This window comes from Phoca vitulina, unplaced genomic scaffold, assembly GCF_004348235.1.
Source record: "Phoca vitulina isolate PV1807 unplaced genomic scaffold, GSC_HSeal_1.0 scaffold48, whole genome shotgun sequence".
Taxonomy (NCBI): Eukaryota; Metazoa; Chordata; class Mammalia; order Carnivora; family Phocidae; genus Phoca; species Phoca vitulina.
Window position 1 is genome coordinate 6,572,608 of NW_022589751.1, and position 19,824 is coordinate 6,592,431.

Sequence of the window (19,824 nt, forward strand, 5' to 3'; positions counted from 1 at the left end):
CTTTTCTAGGACCTCCAAAAATTATGAGCCTGGAATTGCCAGAAAATGTTTATGGTGTTTATGGTTCTTTTCTATTTTTAACCATTATATTAAAGTAATAGGTATCAGGATAAAGCAGCTTCAAAAAAGAGGAAACATTATTTTGATTTCATAGTTTTTGTTAATTTGGTTGAGTGTGAGATTCACACCATGTTTGATGCAGTAGTAAAAGAAAAATATTGGATTTATACTTTTTGGTGAAGGGTGCCCTCTAGCGACCCTATTCTTTTTATTAAGATTGCAATTTGTTCTGGCCCTTGTGAATTGAATATAGAAATAAAAGATACCTTCAGTTCTCAAAGAATTTAGAAGATGAAATATACACTAAATAATTAGAGAATAAATTTTATGTGTTATACAAATAAATAAAAGATAAATTTTTAAAAAGATAGTGTTGTACAAATAAATTAATTAAAGGGGGGAAAATTTTAGTTAATGGGAAAGTTATTATCCAATATGGTTATTGATGAAATTTTCCTGAAGAAAATGTCTTGAGCTGAATTTTGAAGGAAGATTAAGATTGAGGCATATCGGGGTGCCTGGATGGCTCAGTCGGTTAAGCATCTGCCTTCAGGTCAGGTCATGATCCCAGGGCCCTGGGATTGAGCCCCACATTGGGCTCCCTGCTCAGTGGGAGCCTGCTTCACCCTCTCATCCCGGCTTGTGCTCTCTTGCTATCTCTGTCTCTCTCAAGTAAATAAATAAAATCTTAAAAAAAAAAAGATTGAGGCATATCTTGTGGGGAAAGGGCATCCTGCAGTGGAAAAAGAAGTTAAGGACAGTACCAAAAAGGACTAGTGCCAAAAGGAAAAGAAAAGGATAGAAGAAAAAAAAGGAATTATTTTGGAAAATATTTAAATTTAATTCTAATTTACATATTTTATGCAGATGTCCAAATAATTTGTATTGTACTTATAAACTTTTTTTTTTTTTTTTTCAGGGATTCAGGAAGGATTTGGCTGGGCATTTGTGACTTGGGGTTTTTCATACAGTTGCAATCAGCTATTAGTTCCTGCTGGAGCTAAAATTATCTGGACTAGACAGCCAAGATGGCTCACTCACATTGCTGGCAGTTGATATGGCTGTCGTTCTGGAGTGCTCACATATGTGGTCTCTCCAGACCGTTATTTTTTATTTATTTTATTTGTTAGAGGGAGAGAGCACGCAAGCAGAGGGAGCGGCAGGCAGAGGGAGCTGAGCAAGGTGCCTGATGCGGACCATCCCAGGACCCAGGGATCCTGACCTGAGCCAAAGGCAGACGCTTAACTGACTGAACCACCCAGGCGTCCCTCCAGCACGTTATTTTATTTTATTTTATTTTTTAAAAGATTTTATTTATTTATTTGACAGAGAGAGACACAGCGAGAGAGGGAACACAAGCAGGGGGAGTGGGAGAGGGAGAAGCAGGCTTCCCGCTGAGCAGGGAGCCCAATGTGGGACTTGATCCCAGGACCCGGGGATCATGACCTGAGCTGAAGGCAGACGCTTAACGACTGAGCCACCCAGGCGCCCCTCCCAGCACATTATTTTAAGGATAGATTTCTTACATGGTGGGTGGCTTTCCCCAGAGTGGGTGTCCAAAGAAGTCCTGGGACAAGTTGCATGTTTTTTTCTAGTTTCTGAAGTTGCATGTAATTACATCTGTCATATTCCATTGGTCAAAGTATTCAGAAGCCTGCCCAGATTCAAAAGAAGTAGGGGATATAGACCCACCTCTCAATGGAAAGTGTGTCAGAGAATTTTGGACCTATGTTGTAAAACTACTTCATTTATTTTCCTACCTTTTTGAAGAATTATGCTCAGTACAGATAAATTTTTAATGATTTAGGGATCAGTAAACCTCTGTGTTAAAGTTAACTGTGCATATGTCTGTTTTCTGCACTTGATTTTCAGTTTCTATTGCATACGGTTGGTACTTAATGAATATTGTTGGAAAGAATACTCCTTTGTCTTTATCCAGGTGTTACTGTTTTGGAGCTATTTCATTTCTTATTTGCTCCTGGATTACAGAGTGTCAGGGAAAGAATGTTATGGGAACATTGTTATTCATGTTTGATATATTTGATAAAATGGCTGGAAAAATGTTAGGGGTACTGGGTATGATAATTTTATATTGACTACTTTTTTTCTTGCTATTTTATATTACTAAGTAGAATTATATGTATATTTTCCAAAATCGAGTGGTCTTGAACAAGCCTTTTGTGCTTTTAAGATAGAGAGATGGTATATTTGCTATTTGTTGTTTAAAAGAAAAGGGGGGCCCATCTCCCAAATGATATAACTCATTTGCTGTCTTTGATTAATATTTTAGCCCTTTGTTTTTCACATGGATGCTACTGAAATTTTGGGCACCTTAAATCTAAAGGCTCCTGAAAGGAGTTGCAGGACCAATTTGTTGAATTTACCAAATTTACTGATATACTAAAAATCGGTGTTTTTTTTTTAAAGATTTATTTATTTTAGAGAGAGAGAGAGTGAGGGGGAGAGAGCACACGCTAGTGAGGGGAAGAGCAGAAGGAAAGAGAGAGAATCTCAAGCAGACTCCCCATTGAGTATAGAGCCTGATGTGGGGCTCGATCCCATGAGCCTGAGATCATGACCTGAGCTGAAATCAAGATTTGGATGCCCAACTGACTGAGCCACCCAGGTGCCCCCAAAAATCTGTTTTTAAAACTATTTTTGAGTTTATTAGCAAGCAATTTGTATTGTATAGGATGGTTTTATTACGTTTTGAAATTTTCTGATTAGTTTTTCTGTGATTATTTTTGACATTGTCTTCATAGCGTCATTTTTAGGAATATTTAATTTGTCAAAAGCTGATAATAATAGAGTGGTTGGGGCGCCTGGGTGGCTCGTTGGTTAAGCAACTGCCTTCGGCTCAGGTCATGATCCTGGAGTCCCGGGATCGAGTCCCGCATCGGGCTCCCTGCTCGGCAGGGAGTCTGCTTCTCCCTCTGACCCTCCTCCCTCTCATGCTCTCTGTCTCTCATTCTCTCTCTCTCAAATAAATAAATAAAATCTTTAAAAAAAAAAAAAATAGAGTGGTTGTCTTATAAATTTATTTAATATTCAGAAAAAGGTATGTCAGTAAGCAAAATACAAAGTTAGTAAGCAAAATTTTAGTACCAAAATTTCAGTACTAATTAGATCAATACCTAGAATCTGAAAAACATTCAGTAGAAATATGAAATTGCTTAAGTATCACAAGCAGTCTCACTAATATGAAATACCACATCTTAATTAATAATTATTAGAAATACAAAATTAAGATCAATATGTTAGACATTAAGTTTGATATGACATTTGAAACACTGGTGAAAGAATAGTAAAAATGGATATGGACTGGAAGAATAAAGAATGCTTGAAAGGATGTAAAAGCAATTTTTTTATTACTGGAAATACAGAATTAAGGCTAATGTGTCATTTTAAAGAACTGGCAGAAAATATGGTTAATGTTTGAAAAATTAAAAAACGACATTAAAAATCATCCAATGCAGGTTAGAAGTAGCTGATACAGTTTTATCAGAGATAAAACAGTGCACATTTTTTTTTTTTTAAAGATTTTATTTATCAGAGAAGGAGAGAGAGAGAGATTGTGCATGCGCGTGTGCGAGCGCATGGCTGGGGGTGGGTGGGGCAGAGGGAGAAGCAGGCTCCCCACTGAGCAAGGAGCCAGATACGGGACTCAGTCCCAGTACCCTGGAATCATGACCTGAGCGAAGGCAGACGCTTAACCAACAGAGCCACCCAGCGTCCCACACGTTCTTTTCTGATAAAAGTTTGTACAAAGTATTGGCACCAACAGGTAAATGCAGTGCTAATGCCCAGGGATTCTTTTTTTTTTTCTTAAATAGTTTTTATTATTATTATTATTTATTTATTTATTTGACAGAGAGAGAGAGAGAGAGAGCACAAGTAGGCACAGTGGCTGGCAGAGGGAGAGGGAGAAGCAGGCTCCCCGCTGAGCAGAGAGCCCGATGCGGGACTCTATCTCAGGACTCTGGGATCATGACCTGAGCCGAAGACAGATGCTTAACTGACTGAACCACCCAGGTGCCCGCCCAGGGATTCTTGAACAGTATTTTTGCCTTTAGCTTTCCAGTATTTTGGAAGTCCATTACCTTGGTAAAGTCATAATTTTTCCTTAACAGCAGTTGATTGACATTTAATAAAATTCATAGGAAAGTGTGCCAGTGTTTAGTATTTTAATGGTAATCACTTTGGGTGGGTATCTTCACATTATTCTGTATAGGGCTTGGCTATGCTCTTTTGTGGTTATGCAATAGAATATCTGTTCTATTGGAGAACAAAGGATTCTGAGATCGAGAAAGGCCATTTTTATTCTGTCTAGAAAACTATAGTGCTTCAGTAAATATAAGTCGTTTAGGGAAATTGGGATTGGGTACTTTGAGATTTTATCAATTTTTTAAAAAATGTAAACATTTTATTGGAAGTTAAAAAGTCATTTCTCAGCAAATAAATAGAGGTATCCCTTGCTTTTTGAAAGTTTGTGTTACATCAGTTCACTCTTACAAAAGACCTACATTAGTACCTGTTTTCACTAACTGAAAGAAATCCAAAGAGCATTTTTGCTTTTGTGAAAAAAGGCAAAAAGTGAAAATCACATTGAGCAGCACGAGCAGTGGGGGTGGCACTGCCAGGCTCCTTCCTGGGGGTCCACATTCAGCATCAAGCTGCCATAGGTCTAAACTGTGTCTGTGAGCATCTGTGTTTATCTTGATTTATTTTGTACATCTGTTAGCAAGATGTATTCTAAGATATATCAGAAAAACCTAAGAGAGGTTATTTTTTGGGTCTGGGAATGCTCAAAAATTTTTCCATATAAATTAGTAATAATTGCTTCTTCAGTCTACACCATTTTGGTTTCATAGGAGCTCTCTACCTTCAGATAGTAGGAGAAACCTGTACATTTTATTCTCTTTACAGTTACTGTGATGGAATTTTTTTTTTTACAATGAAAATATGGTGAAAGAAAAAGATACCGAAAATGGTATAAGGATATTATGTGCCTCTTGGCAAAAAATATCCTAATGTGTTTTCAGTAATAAGAGAGTCCTTTTTCACATAATATTTTGTGAATGTTGTTTGTTTTCCATCCTTAAAAAAAAACAAAACTGGAATATGATTAATAAATTATTTATCTTATTAATAGAATAGAGTATCTTTCCCAAAGCTTGAAGTAGTCTGAGTTCCTCCATTAAGACATTTGATTTGATAACATTAATTTTTAAAGAAGCAATTTTAATATTTGAATGTTATCTTAGTTTTTTTATATCTATTTTATTACCACTAGGTGGAGCCCTGTACATACAATTCAAGAAGGCATTTCTGAAAGATGATTTACTTGTTTAAATGCTGTAAGCCTGATACATCAGATGGTCAAATAATGTATAACTCATATTTCAACATTTTGCTTTGGAATGGAAGATTAGATATAATGAAGATAGAAAATGTGTACTTAAAAGAATTTTTAAGCTATGCTTTTAAGACATATACATTGTTTCTATGCATTCCTACTTGCTAAAATTAAAATATGTAAATTAAATCTCTTAGTGTAGCATAGTCCATCTTTATTTTCTGATCACATGAAATTTTTAAGTCATCTCTTCTTTTAAAATTGATTTTACATCTGCATTTTGGCATGATTAGCATTACATTTTGGAGGAAGTAAGGCTTTATTGTGCTAAGCTTTTGGAAGGGAAGACTGAACTTTCTTATATTGAAGTTATTATATGTATAGTTGACACTTGAACAATGCAGCAGTTAGGGGTCACGGACCCCCTGTGCAGTTGGAAATCTGCATATAACTTTTGATTCCCCAAAGACTTAACTACAGTAGCCTACTGTTGACCAGAAGCCTTAAGATACCATAAACAGTCAATTAACACATATTTTGTATGTTATGTGTATTATATATTGTATTCTTGCAATCAAGTAAGCTAGAGAGAAGAAAATGTTAAGAAAGTTTCAAGGAAGAGACTACATTTACAGTACTGTACTGTATTGAAAAAAAAAAAACGTGTGTAAGTGTACCCATGCAGTTCAAACTGTTGTCCAAGGTTCAACTGTATATGGAGCACTAATTTATAACCTTAGTGGATGTGGGATAGTGGGATGTGGGATACCAGCTTTCTGGTTTTGCCATATGTCTGTGTGTATTTATAGGATTTGATTAGGCTTGCCAGTAGACATTATAGCATTCTGAGGGACCTTTTAAAAGCAGAAAAATTCATTAAAATTGTATATTGCTTGAAAGTTTAGAACAGTAATGTATTTGGCACATTAGTAATTAGATGGATAAAACTGTTAACTGACTTAAGGTTCAAAGATTGAATAGTGCTGAATGGTATTTCCTTTCTTGTCCTGCAGATCAAAATTTCAAAGAATAATGATTGTCATTCAAAGACAAGAAAAAATAGATTTTTTGGAGCCTTTGGCTGAGGTTAGACAAGTATAGGGCCCTTAGTTTTCTCTACGTATTTTGTTCCTCTTTATTTTGTTGCATTTGTAATTTTAACAATTAGCTATGCCTCAGTTCTCATCCTTTTTTTCTGTCCATTGGATGATTTCACCTGATGGGTGCAACAGTGCACATCAGGGATTCCCTATTGAGTCATTCTCAATTGTTGATCTTCAAAGGTGATCTGGTTAGTTGCTATGCCCATAACTTCTCTGCATTCCATGCTGCTTATCACCATTTCTGATTGGAGAGTCTATGTGACATAATGGTTAAGAGCGCTGGCTTTGGGGGCGCCTGGGTGGCTCAGATGGTTAAGCGTCTGCCTTCAGCTCGGGTCATGATCCCGGGGTCCTGGGATTGAGTCCCACATTGGGCTCCCTGCTCAGCGGGGAGTCTGCTTCTCCCTCTGCCTCTGTCTTTCTCTGTCTCTCATGAATAAATAAATAAAATCTTTAAAAAAAAAAAAAAGCGCTGGCTTTGGAGTCAGGTAGACTTGGGGTTAAATCTTGGCCCTACTACTGTGTGACTTTGGACTTAGAGTATTCATGTTCCCAAACTGCATTTGTAAATTGGGATGCTAATAGAATCTACATTGTAAAGCTGTAGTGAATATTAATGAGGTAATGCATGCAAAGTACTTATTAGTAAGTACTTGGTTGTATGTTACGGTTTTATGTTTTTTTTCTTTTTTTTTTTATCTTCACCACATTAAGCGAGAAGCAGCAGATATGACTCCTCTTTAGTCAGTTCAGTCACTATGGGGAATTGTTGACAGGGAGTTGCACATCTTCTCTGCTTTGCATATCCTCCCTCCACTGTCTCTCCAAATTATCTCTATAATTAAACGTAGTCCCTTCAAAGAAAAGATGGATAATTCCTGCTATGTATATGGTTTTAAGAAATACTTGGGGGGCGCCTCAGGTCATAATCTCGGGGTCCTGGGATCAGGCCCCACATCAGGCTCCCTGCTTGGCAGGGAGCCTGCTTCTCCCTCTCCCTCTACCGTTCCCCCTGCTTGTGCTGTCTCGCTCTCTCTGTCAAATAAATAAAGAAAATCTTAAAAAAAAAAAATAATTGGGAGAGGAATTGCTTTTGCTTTATTCCCTTTTCCAGTGTTCTTATGCATATCCACCCTTTCTCCTTCCCTGTTTTTCTCTATTCACTCAGCTATTTATTGTTGGCTTTATTAGCAAATTTTCAGACTAGTTATTTCTAATATTACTTTTCATCAGAGTGGGTAGAGGGTTAAATCAACTACATGTATTGATTAATTCCATTTTGAGTGCTTGTGTCTGGCTCTTAGATTTGTGCTGAGAAAGTCAGACCTAGGAACTTCCTAGGGTCCTTTTCAGGGCCAGATTCTATCTTGTGATGAATTTTGGATTCTGGCACTTGCTTGAGCCTTCAGTACATTTTAAAAAATGCAATTAATTCCTGTGGTTTAGAATGTTTCCTCATCTCTCCTTCTTTATTTCTGTGCACTCTGCTCAGAATGATCTCATTGATATGGATTATGGATGACACGGTTATATCAGCTTGGGCTGCAGCTTGTACTTGTGTCTGTAACAGCGAGTGGTTATCGGGAGACTAAGACATAGTAGTAATAGGTGCATCATTCACAGTACTGATTCCTTAATGTCATTTTTATTGGGCCTTGCAGTTCTATTTTAACAGCAGAAGGCATGGGATATAAATAGTTCACCCATTTCAGGCTTTGGTTTTCTATTAATGGGGGTGAGTATTGCATATGTTCTGATACTGCTTTTCTTCATACTAATCACATCAGTTGAAAAAGAGGCATTCACCTGTGATGCTATACTAGATGCATTGGCAGTGTCTTGAATTACTATAAAATAGGAGTAGTTTTGTTTTTAAAACTCTGGAGAATAAATTAGAAAGACACACTGAAAGACGGACTTTAAGAACTTTCTAGAATAAAATAGACTTTTGGAAAAAATTATTGTTTTTCTTCTTTGTTTATATATTATTACTACTTTTAAAAGAGAAAACAGTGTTGCTTTTGCACTGACAAGAGTTGGACCCTCTTTGGAGGGACGTTGTAGTAGGGCAGTCCTGAAATATCTCTTAGATTTCTGCTACAGTGCTACAGCTGTGACAGAAAAAAAGAGTAGGCGATTCTTTTGGTATGTTCTGTTCACTACCTGGTTTTTTAAGAGCCAGATACATTTCAAACTTGTATTAAGATAGGTAAAAAAAAATTTTAGGAATGCATGTGTATGTATATTACTTCAATACGTATTCATAGTTATGAAATAAAAATTTGTTTATAGCACACCAGTGTCAGATAAACTTTCTCTTGCATGTGGATTTTCCTTCAGAATGTTTGTTTAATTAGGAATTCTTATTAAACGTATTAATTATAGGAAAAGCACAAGGGAAGCACAAAAGTACTTTGGGAATTCTAGTACTGCCTCATTCCCTCTCTAACTAGACTACACTGAGCAAGCCATTTATTATTTCCATGCCTACTTCCTCACTTGTGAAAAGAGGGCAGTGATATTTTCTCTGGTGTAGTATAAGAAATAAATGAAACATTAGATGTAAAAAAATGCAAAAGGCCCCATAACTCCTTTACCATGGAGTATTAGCCATATTTGATATTTGTGGCCACTACTTATTCAGCAGCCAATTCACTCATTTAATAAGGATTTGGTTGTCTTTTATGTACATAGTATGCTAGTAGCTAGTGTATATTGAGCACTTACCATATGTCAGCTATTGCTAGGAATTTTTTATTTGTTTACTAATTTAATCCTTAAAACATTGTGGTGTAGATACTGGTTTTTTTGTTTGTTTTGTTTGTTTTTAAAAGATTTTGTTTGTTTGACAGAGAGAGAGAGGGAGAGCACAAGCAGGGGGAGCAGCAGAGGGAGAGGGAGAAGCAGGCTTCCCGCTGAGCAGGGAGTCCGATGCAGGGCTCGATCCCAGGACCCTGGGATCATGACCTGAGCTGAAGGCAGACGCTTAACCGGTTGAGCTACCCAGGCGCCCCTAGATACTGTTTTTTTAATCCCTATTTTATTGTTGAGGGAGTTGAGATTTAGAGAAGTCAAGTGGCTTATCTGAGGTTGAACAGTTAGTGTCTTTTCTGATTCCATCTACCTATCCATCCATTCATCCTTCCAATTATTCATCAATTATTTATAAACCGTCTGCTATGTGATAAGTACTCTTCTGGGTCTGAGCATTCAGTGGGGGAACAAAACAGACAACTTACATTCCAGTGGGCAAAGGCAAAATAAAAGTGTGAAATAGAGAGTATATTTGAGTTTATTCTACAGTGATAAGAGTGATGTGATAAAGTAAACTCCTTTGTTAAGAAAAAAGCAGGGAAGGGAATTGTGTATGTGTGTGTGTGTGTGTGTGTGTGTGTTTATAGTATAGATATTGTAGTCAGAAAGGGCCTCATCAAGAAGGGGATAAAAGACCTGAAGGGAGGCATTCCACGTGTACGAAGTGTGATTGAGGTAGAGGAAATAGCATGTGTAAAGCATAGGCAGGAAAGTGCTTGGTGTGTTTCAGGAACCATAAGGAGGCCAGTGTTGCTGGCATAGAATAAGTAAAGTGGAGAGTATTAGGAAGTGAGGTCAGTGAGATAATATGGGGCAAAATTATATAGGGATTTATGGGCTGCTGAGAAATAGGGTTTGGAGCAGAAGAGAGACGTGGGATCTGATTTATCTTTTAATGGGATCATTCTGTCTACTGTGTTGAGAACAGACTGAAGGGAAGCAGGGGTGAAATCAAGGAGACTGATTAGAAAGCAGTTGGTAACATTCTAGGCAAGATGATGGTGACTTAGTCCAGGGTGGCACCAGTAGAGGTTGTAAGATGTGGTTGGATTTGCTGGGTTATTTTGGTGGGGAGAGTGAGAGAAAGTGAACTGTCATGGGTGATTTCAAGGTTTTTTACCAGAGCACCTAGAAGAATGGGGTTTACTGAGATGGAGGAAGACTGTGAGAGGAGCAGGTTTGAAGAAGAAGGTAAGAAATCATTTTGGACATATTTGAGATGCTTATCAGATACCCAGTTGGAGAAATATATGAGTTTGAAGTTCAGGGGAGAGTTGGGACTGGAAACATAAATTTGGGAGGTGTCAGTGTTCTTATGGAATATAAAACTCCAAATCTGGATGAGATTGAGAGAGTAGTACAGGTAGAAAAGAGAAGATGTCCAAGATCAGAGCCTAGTTCTAGCTCAGCTCTTAAAGGCCCACATTTTTAATAATTGCTATCCAATATCGCTGTCTTTGGTATTATAATAGGTACTCATTAAAAACCTGTAACATGGAGGCTGCCCTCAAGAAGCTTATGGTTGATATGAAGAAACAAAATATAGGACATATTTGAAAGGTTTAAATTACAGTGCAAAGTATAATATATGATTACGTGTCACAATGAGTGGAAAGGACTGTGAATTTACCTATTCTGCTTATGAAGAGATTACTTGGTATGGAAATGATTGACAGAGTCCTGTTGGAGGAAATGGGAATTGAACTAAATCTCAAACAATGGGCAACAGATTGGGGGTGGCACATTTTTGGGAGGTCCCCAAGACTACCATCAAGTTCAGAATTTACTACCATCAAGTTCAGAATTTAGAAAGCTGTTATATTCACAGTTGCTGTTTGTTACAGCAAAAGAATATGGATTAAAATTAACATTAGGAAAAGGCATATAAGGCAGGGTCTAGGAGAGTTCAAAGCAGGGTCTTCCAGTAGTCCTTTCCCGGTGGTCATGTAGACAGCACTTACTTCTCCCAGCAATGATGTGTGGCAACAGTCATGGAGTATTGCCAACCAGGGTAACTCGCCTAAGCCATGGTGTCCAGGGTTTTTCCTGGGGGTTGGTCACATAGATATGGCTGACTGTCGTGAGTTGCTTACCCTTAGTCTGTAGACTCTCTGGAGCTGCTATAAGGTGGCCGAGGGCCCCCATCCACTGTAAATCACATGTAAAGCACATTGCTAACTTAGATTATTTGGCATTGCCCAAGGCCTCCAAGTAAACAAAGACAACAATCAGTAGAACATTCCCAAGGCTTACCTCCCAGGAGCTGGGGGCAAGGGCCAAACCTTTCTTTGGGCAAGGTCAAACCTTTTCTGAATGGTGGTTGGCAGGGAGGGTAATGCCCCCTATGTGGAGATAGCATGAGCTGAGATACAGTAGAAATGTGTACACCATATTTAGAGAACATTGTGGTGACTGCAGTATGGCCTCGCGCTTGAGAATATGAACTCTGGAGCCAGACTACCAGGATTCATATCTCATCTGTCCCTTGCTAGTGTGGAATTTATAGCAGTTACATAATCTGTAACCATCTGTAAAGCAAGGGTAATAATAATACCTACTTTATAGGCTTATTGTGAGGATTAAAAAATTAATATATAAAATGCACTTAGAACATGTCCTGACACAGTAAGTACTGAAGAAATCAGGATTTTGTTCATCATTCTTTATAATCATTCACTCAGTGATTCTTTTTTGAGCACTAGTATGTTAAAGACTCATGTCCTGAGCCTCAGACCTTTATTTCCTGATATCTAGACAGTTTCCAGGTATCTAGAGGGTTTGTGGCTCATTTAATAATAACATGTTCAAAAAGAAATTAAATCATTTTTCATACAAATGATTTCTACTAATGACAGTACTATCAATCCAGTTTTATTTTAAGATTTTCAGCCCTTGCGGGCGCCTGGCTAATACACTCAGTTAAGCATCCAACTCTTAGTTTCAGCTCAGGTTGTGAGATCGAGGCTTGCATCAGCCTCGGCGCTCAGCGTGGAGTCTGAGATTCTCTCTCTCCCTCTCCCCCCACCATTTGTGCTCTCGCTCTCTGAAATAAATAAATAAATCTTTAAAAAAAAAGATTATCAGCTGTTGCTGTGAAGTTAAAACTTGTATTCAACTGGCAATCAAAGAACTTAATTTGTAGAGAAGTGTTGATCCCTAGTTATATTAAGTGGGATTCATTGTGATGCCTCTGCATTTATTCTGTTGCCTCAGCTATTACTTGAAGATGACAAGCTATGTAATTTGGCCTATGGTATCAGTGTTGGAAATGATACCTTTCTAAAGAAAAGGTTTATCATAATATGCTGCTGCTTGAGGGCTCGCACTTGTAGAATTGCACTCCCTTCTGCCCTGCCATCTTTTTTTTTTTTTTTAATATATCAGTCCCAGTTACATTTTTTCCCCTTCTCTTTGGACCATGATAAGCTTCAGAGTAGTGACTTTGGGAGCAGGGTAATTTAGAGTGAAGTGACCTTTACACTGGAGAAGTAATTTGCATGTAAGAGATAGGAAGGTGTTTTTTAGGTGTGTTACAGGCTTGCTTACTTTAAACCATTTAACTTATGCTCTGAAGTAACTGTAATTTAATGTTGGTACTATATCATATTATGATGAATAGCTTTACATTTAAAAGTCATATTCACAGACTTAAATCTGGGTATCAGAATTAAGTAATTCTTGAAATGTATGAATGTCTCCTTAATATACTGATTACAAAGCAACAAAAAATTATTAGCCGTTGCAAAGAAGGGGCTTAATAAAGAATAAATTTTGGTGAACTGGGAAGTTAATGTTAGTTTTCTTTTTTGTGTACATTCAGGTCTGTGTATGATGACCAACCAAATGCACACAAGAAGTTTATGGAAAAGTTAGATGCTTGTATCCGTAATCATGACAAGGAAATTGAAAAGATGTGTAATTTTCATCATCAGGGTTTTGTAGATGCTATTACAGAGCTCCTTAAAGTAAGGACTGATGCAGAAAAACTGAAGGTAAGAAATATTTTAAAATTCTCTTTATTTTTGCTCTTCTTAGTCAAGTATTAGTTTGTAGTGCATATGTACAAATCATTATTAAATGTACTATTTTCAAGAAGTGAATTAGTGTGTATATTTGGAAATGCTCTTTAGCTCTAGTAACATAGTTGTCATGCTAATGACAGAAGTAATCTCTTTTTTGTAAAACAAGTAATGCATTGACTTAACAGGATTTCTTTCCATGCAGGGAAATGAACTAAAAAAATTCATACAAAGGAAGGCCTCATTTGCAGTTTTAGAATTTTAAAAATTGCAATTAGTACAATAATGATAAAAAGCTATTCTCTAAAAATTAAAAAACTATAAGTGCTTGTGTTTTCAAAATTATTTAATAATATTGAAACTTTTTTTTAGTTTAATAACAAAGCACAATTTTTTAAAAGAAAGTTGGTCTGTATTTTCTGCCACACAGCAAAAATATTTATTAAATGAGACCTGGATTTGTTCAGTCAGAATACAAAGTATTTAGTTATAAGAATTGGCCTATTTATCTTTCTTTACATTTGGAGAATTTAGCAGATAAAATGACCCTGGTTCACTAAAGGTTATGATTAGAAAACCATTATATAAAGGATATTCAGATAACAAGAGACCAAATACAGCATCAATGAGGTCACTGAGCATCTTTGTTCAGAAATTAATGAGATTTTTAATAAACTAGAATGTGCTTCCTTACTATGATGACCTAATGAGTCACTTAATATGTGGGAAAATTTGAGGTTGAGCTTTGTCTGCACCTGCAGCATTAAAATGTTGCTGTGGATTGAAATTTCCGTGTTTGATGTTAATCAACCACCCAGTGTTTGCATTCAGCAAAGTATGAATGTTTAATTACCATAAAATGCAATCACTATTTCGTACAGACAATGAATGGCACATAGACCTCATTGAAGTTATCAAAAAGGGACCAGTGGTCAATTGGGTCAGTGATTTGAATTGTTTGACAGACTTAGAGAAGCAAGTAAAGTTCAAAAATCTAGATTAAATTTGAGAAGTTTGCCACAGAATCTGTTAAAAAGAACTGTCATAAGTAATTGAAGTTAACAAAAGCCCTTTTCAATCAAGAGTTCAAGTTCAAGCTGTAGAGTTAATTTGAATTTGCATTTCTTTGTTCTAAGTTTCTCATGAAGCATGATCTGATTACAAGGGTGAGCAGTTATATCAGGGCAGTTTTATGCATATTTGTCTAATTAAGGTGAAATTATTTTTAAGGTGCAAGTTACTGAAACCAACCGAAGATTTCAAGATGCTGGAAAGGAGGTGAGAATACAATACATTTCTTGCATACTTAATATGTGGATGCAGTTTAACTGTTTGCTTAAAAATATGAACATTTCTTCTTTTCTAAGGTGATAGTCCAAACAGAAGATATTATTCGATGTAGAATTCAGCAGAGGAACATTACAACGGTAGTAGAAAAATTGCAGTTGTGCCTTCCAGGTGAGTTAAACTTGTCTATAATTTAATGCTTGGCTTGGTAAAATTATAATTTAATGATAGCATATGGTCATTATTCATTATGCAAATTATAGGTTATTTGGTGATTGCCCCCAAAAGCTCATGGTTATCTTTCTTATCTATTTAGCCCTTGAATTTTCATGGTTTTCTTATCTTATAAAGTTTTGTTTGATGATCTGTCACATCAGGTTCCTAGAACAACCTGTACCTCTCCCATTTCCTTCCTGCCTAGTTTGTCCTTTGTCCCTCACCCCCCTCTTACTGCTTTTTTGTTTTTCCTCAGAATACTTTCCTATGGAGGGGAGTGTCTTTTGATTACATTTCCTTACCTTTTCCTAATTTGCCTAATTTTTTACCTCTAGTTTTCCACTGTTTTCTGTTTGTCATTTAAGCAGGTTGGTTTTGCTTTGCTCACAGTCTCGTTTTGCTGATAAAGTAAAAAAACATCCTAAAGTGCTAGGTCTTTTCCCTTCTTTGGTCTTGCCTTACTCCTGTATTTTGGAAAAACTGACTTTTTTGGTTTCTGAGTTTTTGATCTCTCTCTTATGGCTAAGATATTACTGGGACATCAAATAAATTCTGAAGAAACTCACCAATATTTTCTTTCCCTTTATGTATCCTGTTCAAACAAAAGGAAGCCAAAACGTATGTCATCTTTTTCTTCATATAGTAAGCTGAATCCATCTTAGTGTCCGATTTTTTAAATTTATTTTTTTAGGAAGGACCCTGAACCTCCATGTCCAGGGGAATAGAATGAGATGCTTTGTATAATATTTATATAATGTAAATTTAGCTTAGAACACAAATTGTATGTTAAAATTGTCAGCAGATTTTATTAACTAAAAAACATTGTTTTCTGACTTTGTGAGAATAACTTTTCTTTTTTTTTTAGAATCACTGAAATTCTATTCAGTTTTATCTCTGGTCCCTGGATATTTGCACATTAACTTTGAGTAAATAAAATGTCTGCTTATTATGTTTCAAGGTTGAGAAACCTACTTTCTTAAAGTAATGTTTAATAATACCTCTTTGCCACCATCAGTTACACTGAAGTAGCCATGAAGACAGTCTCTAAGTTTGATCGCTTTGTCCCTGAATGGTAATAAGCCTAAAAAATTGGTGACTGGTGGAATGAGAAAGAGCTGAATTCAGCTTATTCCCCTGGGGGGCGGGGTTGGAATAGAGAAATAAAGGGAAGTAGAGGTTAGACTTTGTTACTGCTACTGTCTTTGCTTTCAAGGCTGGACAGGCAATCTGAGTTCATGTAAACACTGTGTTCCTAATAGCCACATTGAGAACTGCTTCCTTTCCTCCATCTAGCCTTCTATCAAATTATCCACTTGGAAATACTTTTTTCTGTCAGCCATTATGGTAGATATTGGAAATATAAAGTTGAAAATGACACAGTCCAAGCTCTGAAGGATCCTACAATTTAATGTGAATAAAGATAAATGAGCTATTTATTATTGTATAATTGCCTAACTCTTCCTTGGATTAGAAGGGGTATGAGAAGATATAAGAAGTCATAGGGTAACATCAAAAACTAATGATGTAATGTATGGTGATTAACATAACATAATAAAATTAAAAAAAACAAAAAAAAAGTCATAGGGTAAACAATGCATTTTCCTGGTACATTAGTTTTACTTGATTATTTTTGAGGAGAGCATTACTTTTATATGGAAATAAGATAGATATGAAAGTTACATAAATTATTGAGGTAAAACTGGAGACTTTAAAGAAAGTTTATACTTAAGCAGCAGTTTTAGGCTTTTTCCCAGGTTATGTGTTTACTCTAATGCTTTGGTTGGAAAATGCGAGAAATACTGCATTACAATATAGGGGCTGTGATAGGGATACACATAGGGTTCACAGGGTTAGGGTAGTTCACTATTGCCACCATTGTAGCTTTATGGTTTTTAGACAAGTGAACTAAATATCTTCTGTAAACTTGAAGACCCCTGGGAAGTAGCCAAAATAGACAGTCTGGAAACAAGTGTTGTCTGTCTCTCCGATCTGTGAAAATATGAGCTGGCTTGATGAGCCAATGATAATTTACTCACTTTATACTTTGAAATTCTCCTAAGGATGAATAGTAATCTACATAGTTGCATTAAAACCTTTTTGGTGGCAGTGTGTCATCTTGCTGAAGGTTGTAACAATTCTATTGAATAATTGCATTTCTGAGTCTATAATACAAATGATAAAACAAAGTTGCTTTGTTATGTTTATTTATGGTTTTATTATAATTTAATCTGTGTAAACTTTTGAGGTTTTTTTTTTTTCTTTGTCTGTTTGGTGTAAACTTTTATTTAGTGAGCTATAACACAGTTGTGTTTGGTATATTTTGGGTATATGTATTTTATTTGATATATTGAATCAAAATTAATCGATCTCACTCAACTTTGAATAACTAAACTCTTACTCAACTCTTGAATAACTAAAGTCCAAACTTCAATTCCACTACAGGGAAGAGATATTATTAAGTTTCTGAATATGATTAATTGTTAGTAGGTTAATGTTTCAATTATAGGTATCAGCATATGAAAGTGTTCCAAATTCCAGATAATGTCTTCATATATATAATGTAATGTTCAATCTGTGAGGACATTAAAATGTTTTTATTTACTCGATGTATAAAATTTTATTTGAAAATATAAGCCTGAATTAAAGTATAGAGAAAATTAATGAATTTATAATAGGTTCTTTCCTGCTTTAATTTTTTCATCTAAATTTTTTTCTCATTTTGAAAGCTAAAATAAGTTATATTTTTTAATGCAGTGCTGGAAATGTACAGTAAGCTAAAAGAACAGATGAGTGCAAAAAGGTGAGTTGGTTTCTTTCCTGTTTTTAATAAGAATCTTTTATTTTTCTATTAAAGAAAGCATGGATAAACTTACTATAAATTATAATGAGTCATGTGAAGTTTTGCTTTCTACCTTTATTCTTTTTTCATGCAGTTTGCCCATCAGAATCATCTAATAAAGCAATTCTTAGCCGTTTATTTGTGGATCCTTGTCCTTTATAAGTGAAATCAAAGATTGATGATATTGTTGAAGGACAAATAGACAACTTAACAGGAATGAAAAAATATTGATTAGCTTCCATGTGAACATTGCTTATAATCAAAGGCTAAGTGTGTATAGTGGGACCACAGTGAAAGCAGTATGGGTAGTTAAATTTTGAGAATCTGAGCTACTGTAGATCATGTTCTGTTTTATAACACAAATGAACACATGACAAATGGAAAATCATTTGAAGTAGTTTATTGATTATCATTAGATGTAATGTTTAAAATGTTTTAAAGATGAACAATTTTAAAGTAATATAGAAAAATCAGAATAAATGAGAATATTCTACATTTGGAATAGGGAAATAATGATTTCCTCTTAGTTTATTAATAATTGCTTAATTATCACAGTACATTATGTACAAATCTATACTCAAAGATCTGTGTATGTCCTGCTTTATAGTGCTAAACATTGAATTTTATTGGCGTTTACCAATTCGTACTAATTAGTAGTTATTTTCTCCTTCTTAATACACGAACCATAAACTATCCTGAAAGTCTTATTTATGTATATATATGTATGTATGTGTATATATATATATTCTCTTTCTCTACCAAAGTTGTACATCCTTATATTTTAAAGATCTAGATAATACAGTTCTATGTATTTATTGCAGAAAAACAGGCATCATCGTCCCTGCTTGCCATTCATCATTCCTTCTTGCTAAGGGCAAAAACTTTTACCTCCTTTAAGGCATTATTTTTGGATTTACATTTATGTCTTTAAATAACTAACTTTTAATGTTTCTTCACTATTTTCCAGTTTGGAGCATTATATATTTTTTCAGTAACATCTGATATTTATATTCAGATTTCCCCATTTATGCCCCAGATGTCTTGTATCTTCATTTCCTCCCTGAAACATTGGTTGATATGTACTTTTTTGTCCCTTTAATCTAGAACAGTCTTCCTGCCTTTCTTTGTTTTTCATGAAAGGGTCCAGGTCAGTTGTCTTGTCGACCAGGACATTTTGTATTTATTTAATTATTTTCTCATGATTAGATTCAGATGAACTGTTTTTGGTATGAGTATGACATAAATGATATTGTATCACTGTATGAAATCAAAAGGCATATACTGTTAGATTGTCTCTAGGTTATGCTAAATTTGATCATTTGATTAAGAGGATGTCTACCAGATCACTTGAAAAAGTATCTTTTTCTCTTTGCAATTACTAAATAATCTGTGGGGTGATATTTTGAGTCCTATTTCCTTAACAACCTTTCACTCATTGGTTTTAGGATTCTTGCTTTAGATTTAAAATTTTTTTTATTTTTAAGTAATCTCCATACCCAAAGTGGGGCTCGATCTCATAACCCCAAGATCAAGAGTCACATGCTCCTCTGACTGAGCCAGCCAGGTGCCCCTCTTGCTTTAATCAGCTATTATATTTGGGGTTACAAAATGGTGAATTTATAATTCTATCGTTCCTTTGACATTTATTAGCTGTCTTTCTTAATATAAAGAAGAGCTTTTCTTTTTTTAAGCTCTTCCTTTTTGTTTCCCTTTTCTTTTTATCTTCTTTTTCTGATTATCACTATAGATTCATGGATTTTTTTTTTTTAATAAGTGTGTTATCTGTTTGTTTTCATTATTCTTTTTTATGCTCAAATTGTACTACATTTGGTTAGGGGAACCCCTCAAGCCAATTTCTGTGTCCTCATTTGTCATTGAGTACTTTCTTGGTTATCACACAATAATATGTTCCACGCTCACATTGTACTTTTCTTGCCCTAGACCTAGAAATAGCCATTTTCCAAGGTACCCTAGCTCCTTTTAGTAATGGTATTTAGAAACAGACCTGTTTGCCAGGTGGGCTTACTAATAACCCCCACCCCAGACACTTCTCTCATGCCCTCTAGCCTTCCAGGGTTGTAATTGAGAAGTTTGAAGCCATTCTAATTTCTCATCTTTAGTTTGTAACCT

General features: G+C 35.6%; 1 protein-coding gene across 11 annotated transcripts in view; it reads left to right on the forward strand.

The window, feature by feature from the left end:
* Positions 1-19,824, forward strand: part of EXOC6 (exocyst complex component 6) — a 206,852-nt gene that overhangs the window by 20,565 nt on the left and 166,463 nt on the right. For 10 of the 11 annotated variants that reach the window (XM_032432559.1, XM_032432560.1, XM_032432561.1 and 7 more), the window contains exons 2-5: positions 13,154-13,325; positions 14,583-14,630; positions 14,720-14,810; positions 17,610-17,655. In XM_032432559.1, the coding sequence (XP_032288450.1) occupies positions 13,154-13,325; positions 14,583-14,630; positions 14,720-14,810; positions 17,610-17,655 (357 nt within the window). Of the gene's footprint in view, positions 1-9,611; positions 10,525-13,153; positions 13,326-14,582; positions 14,631-14,719; positions 14,811-17,609; positions 17,656-19,824 lie in introns of those variants that run through there. The other variant, XM_032432566.1, reaches the window with a different exon arrangement.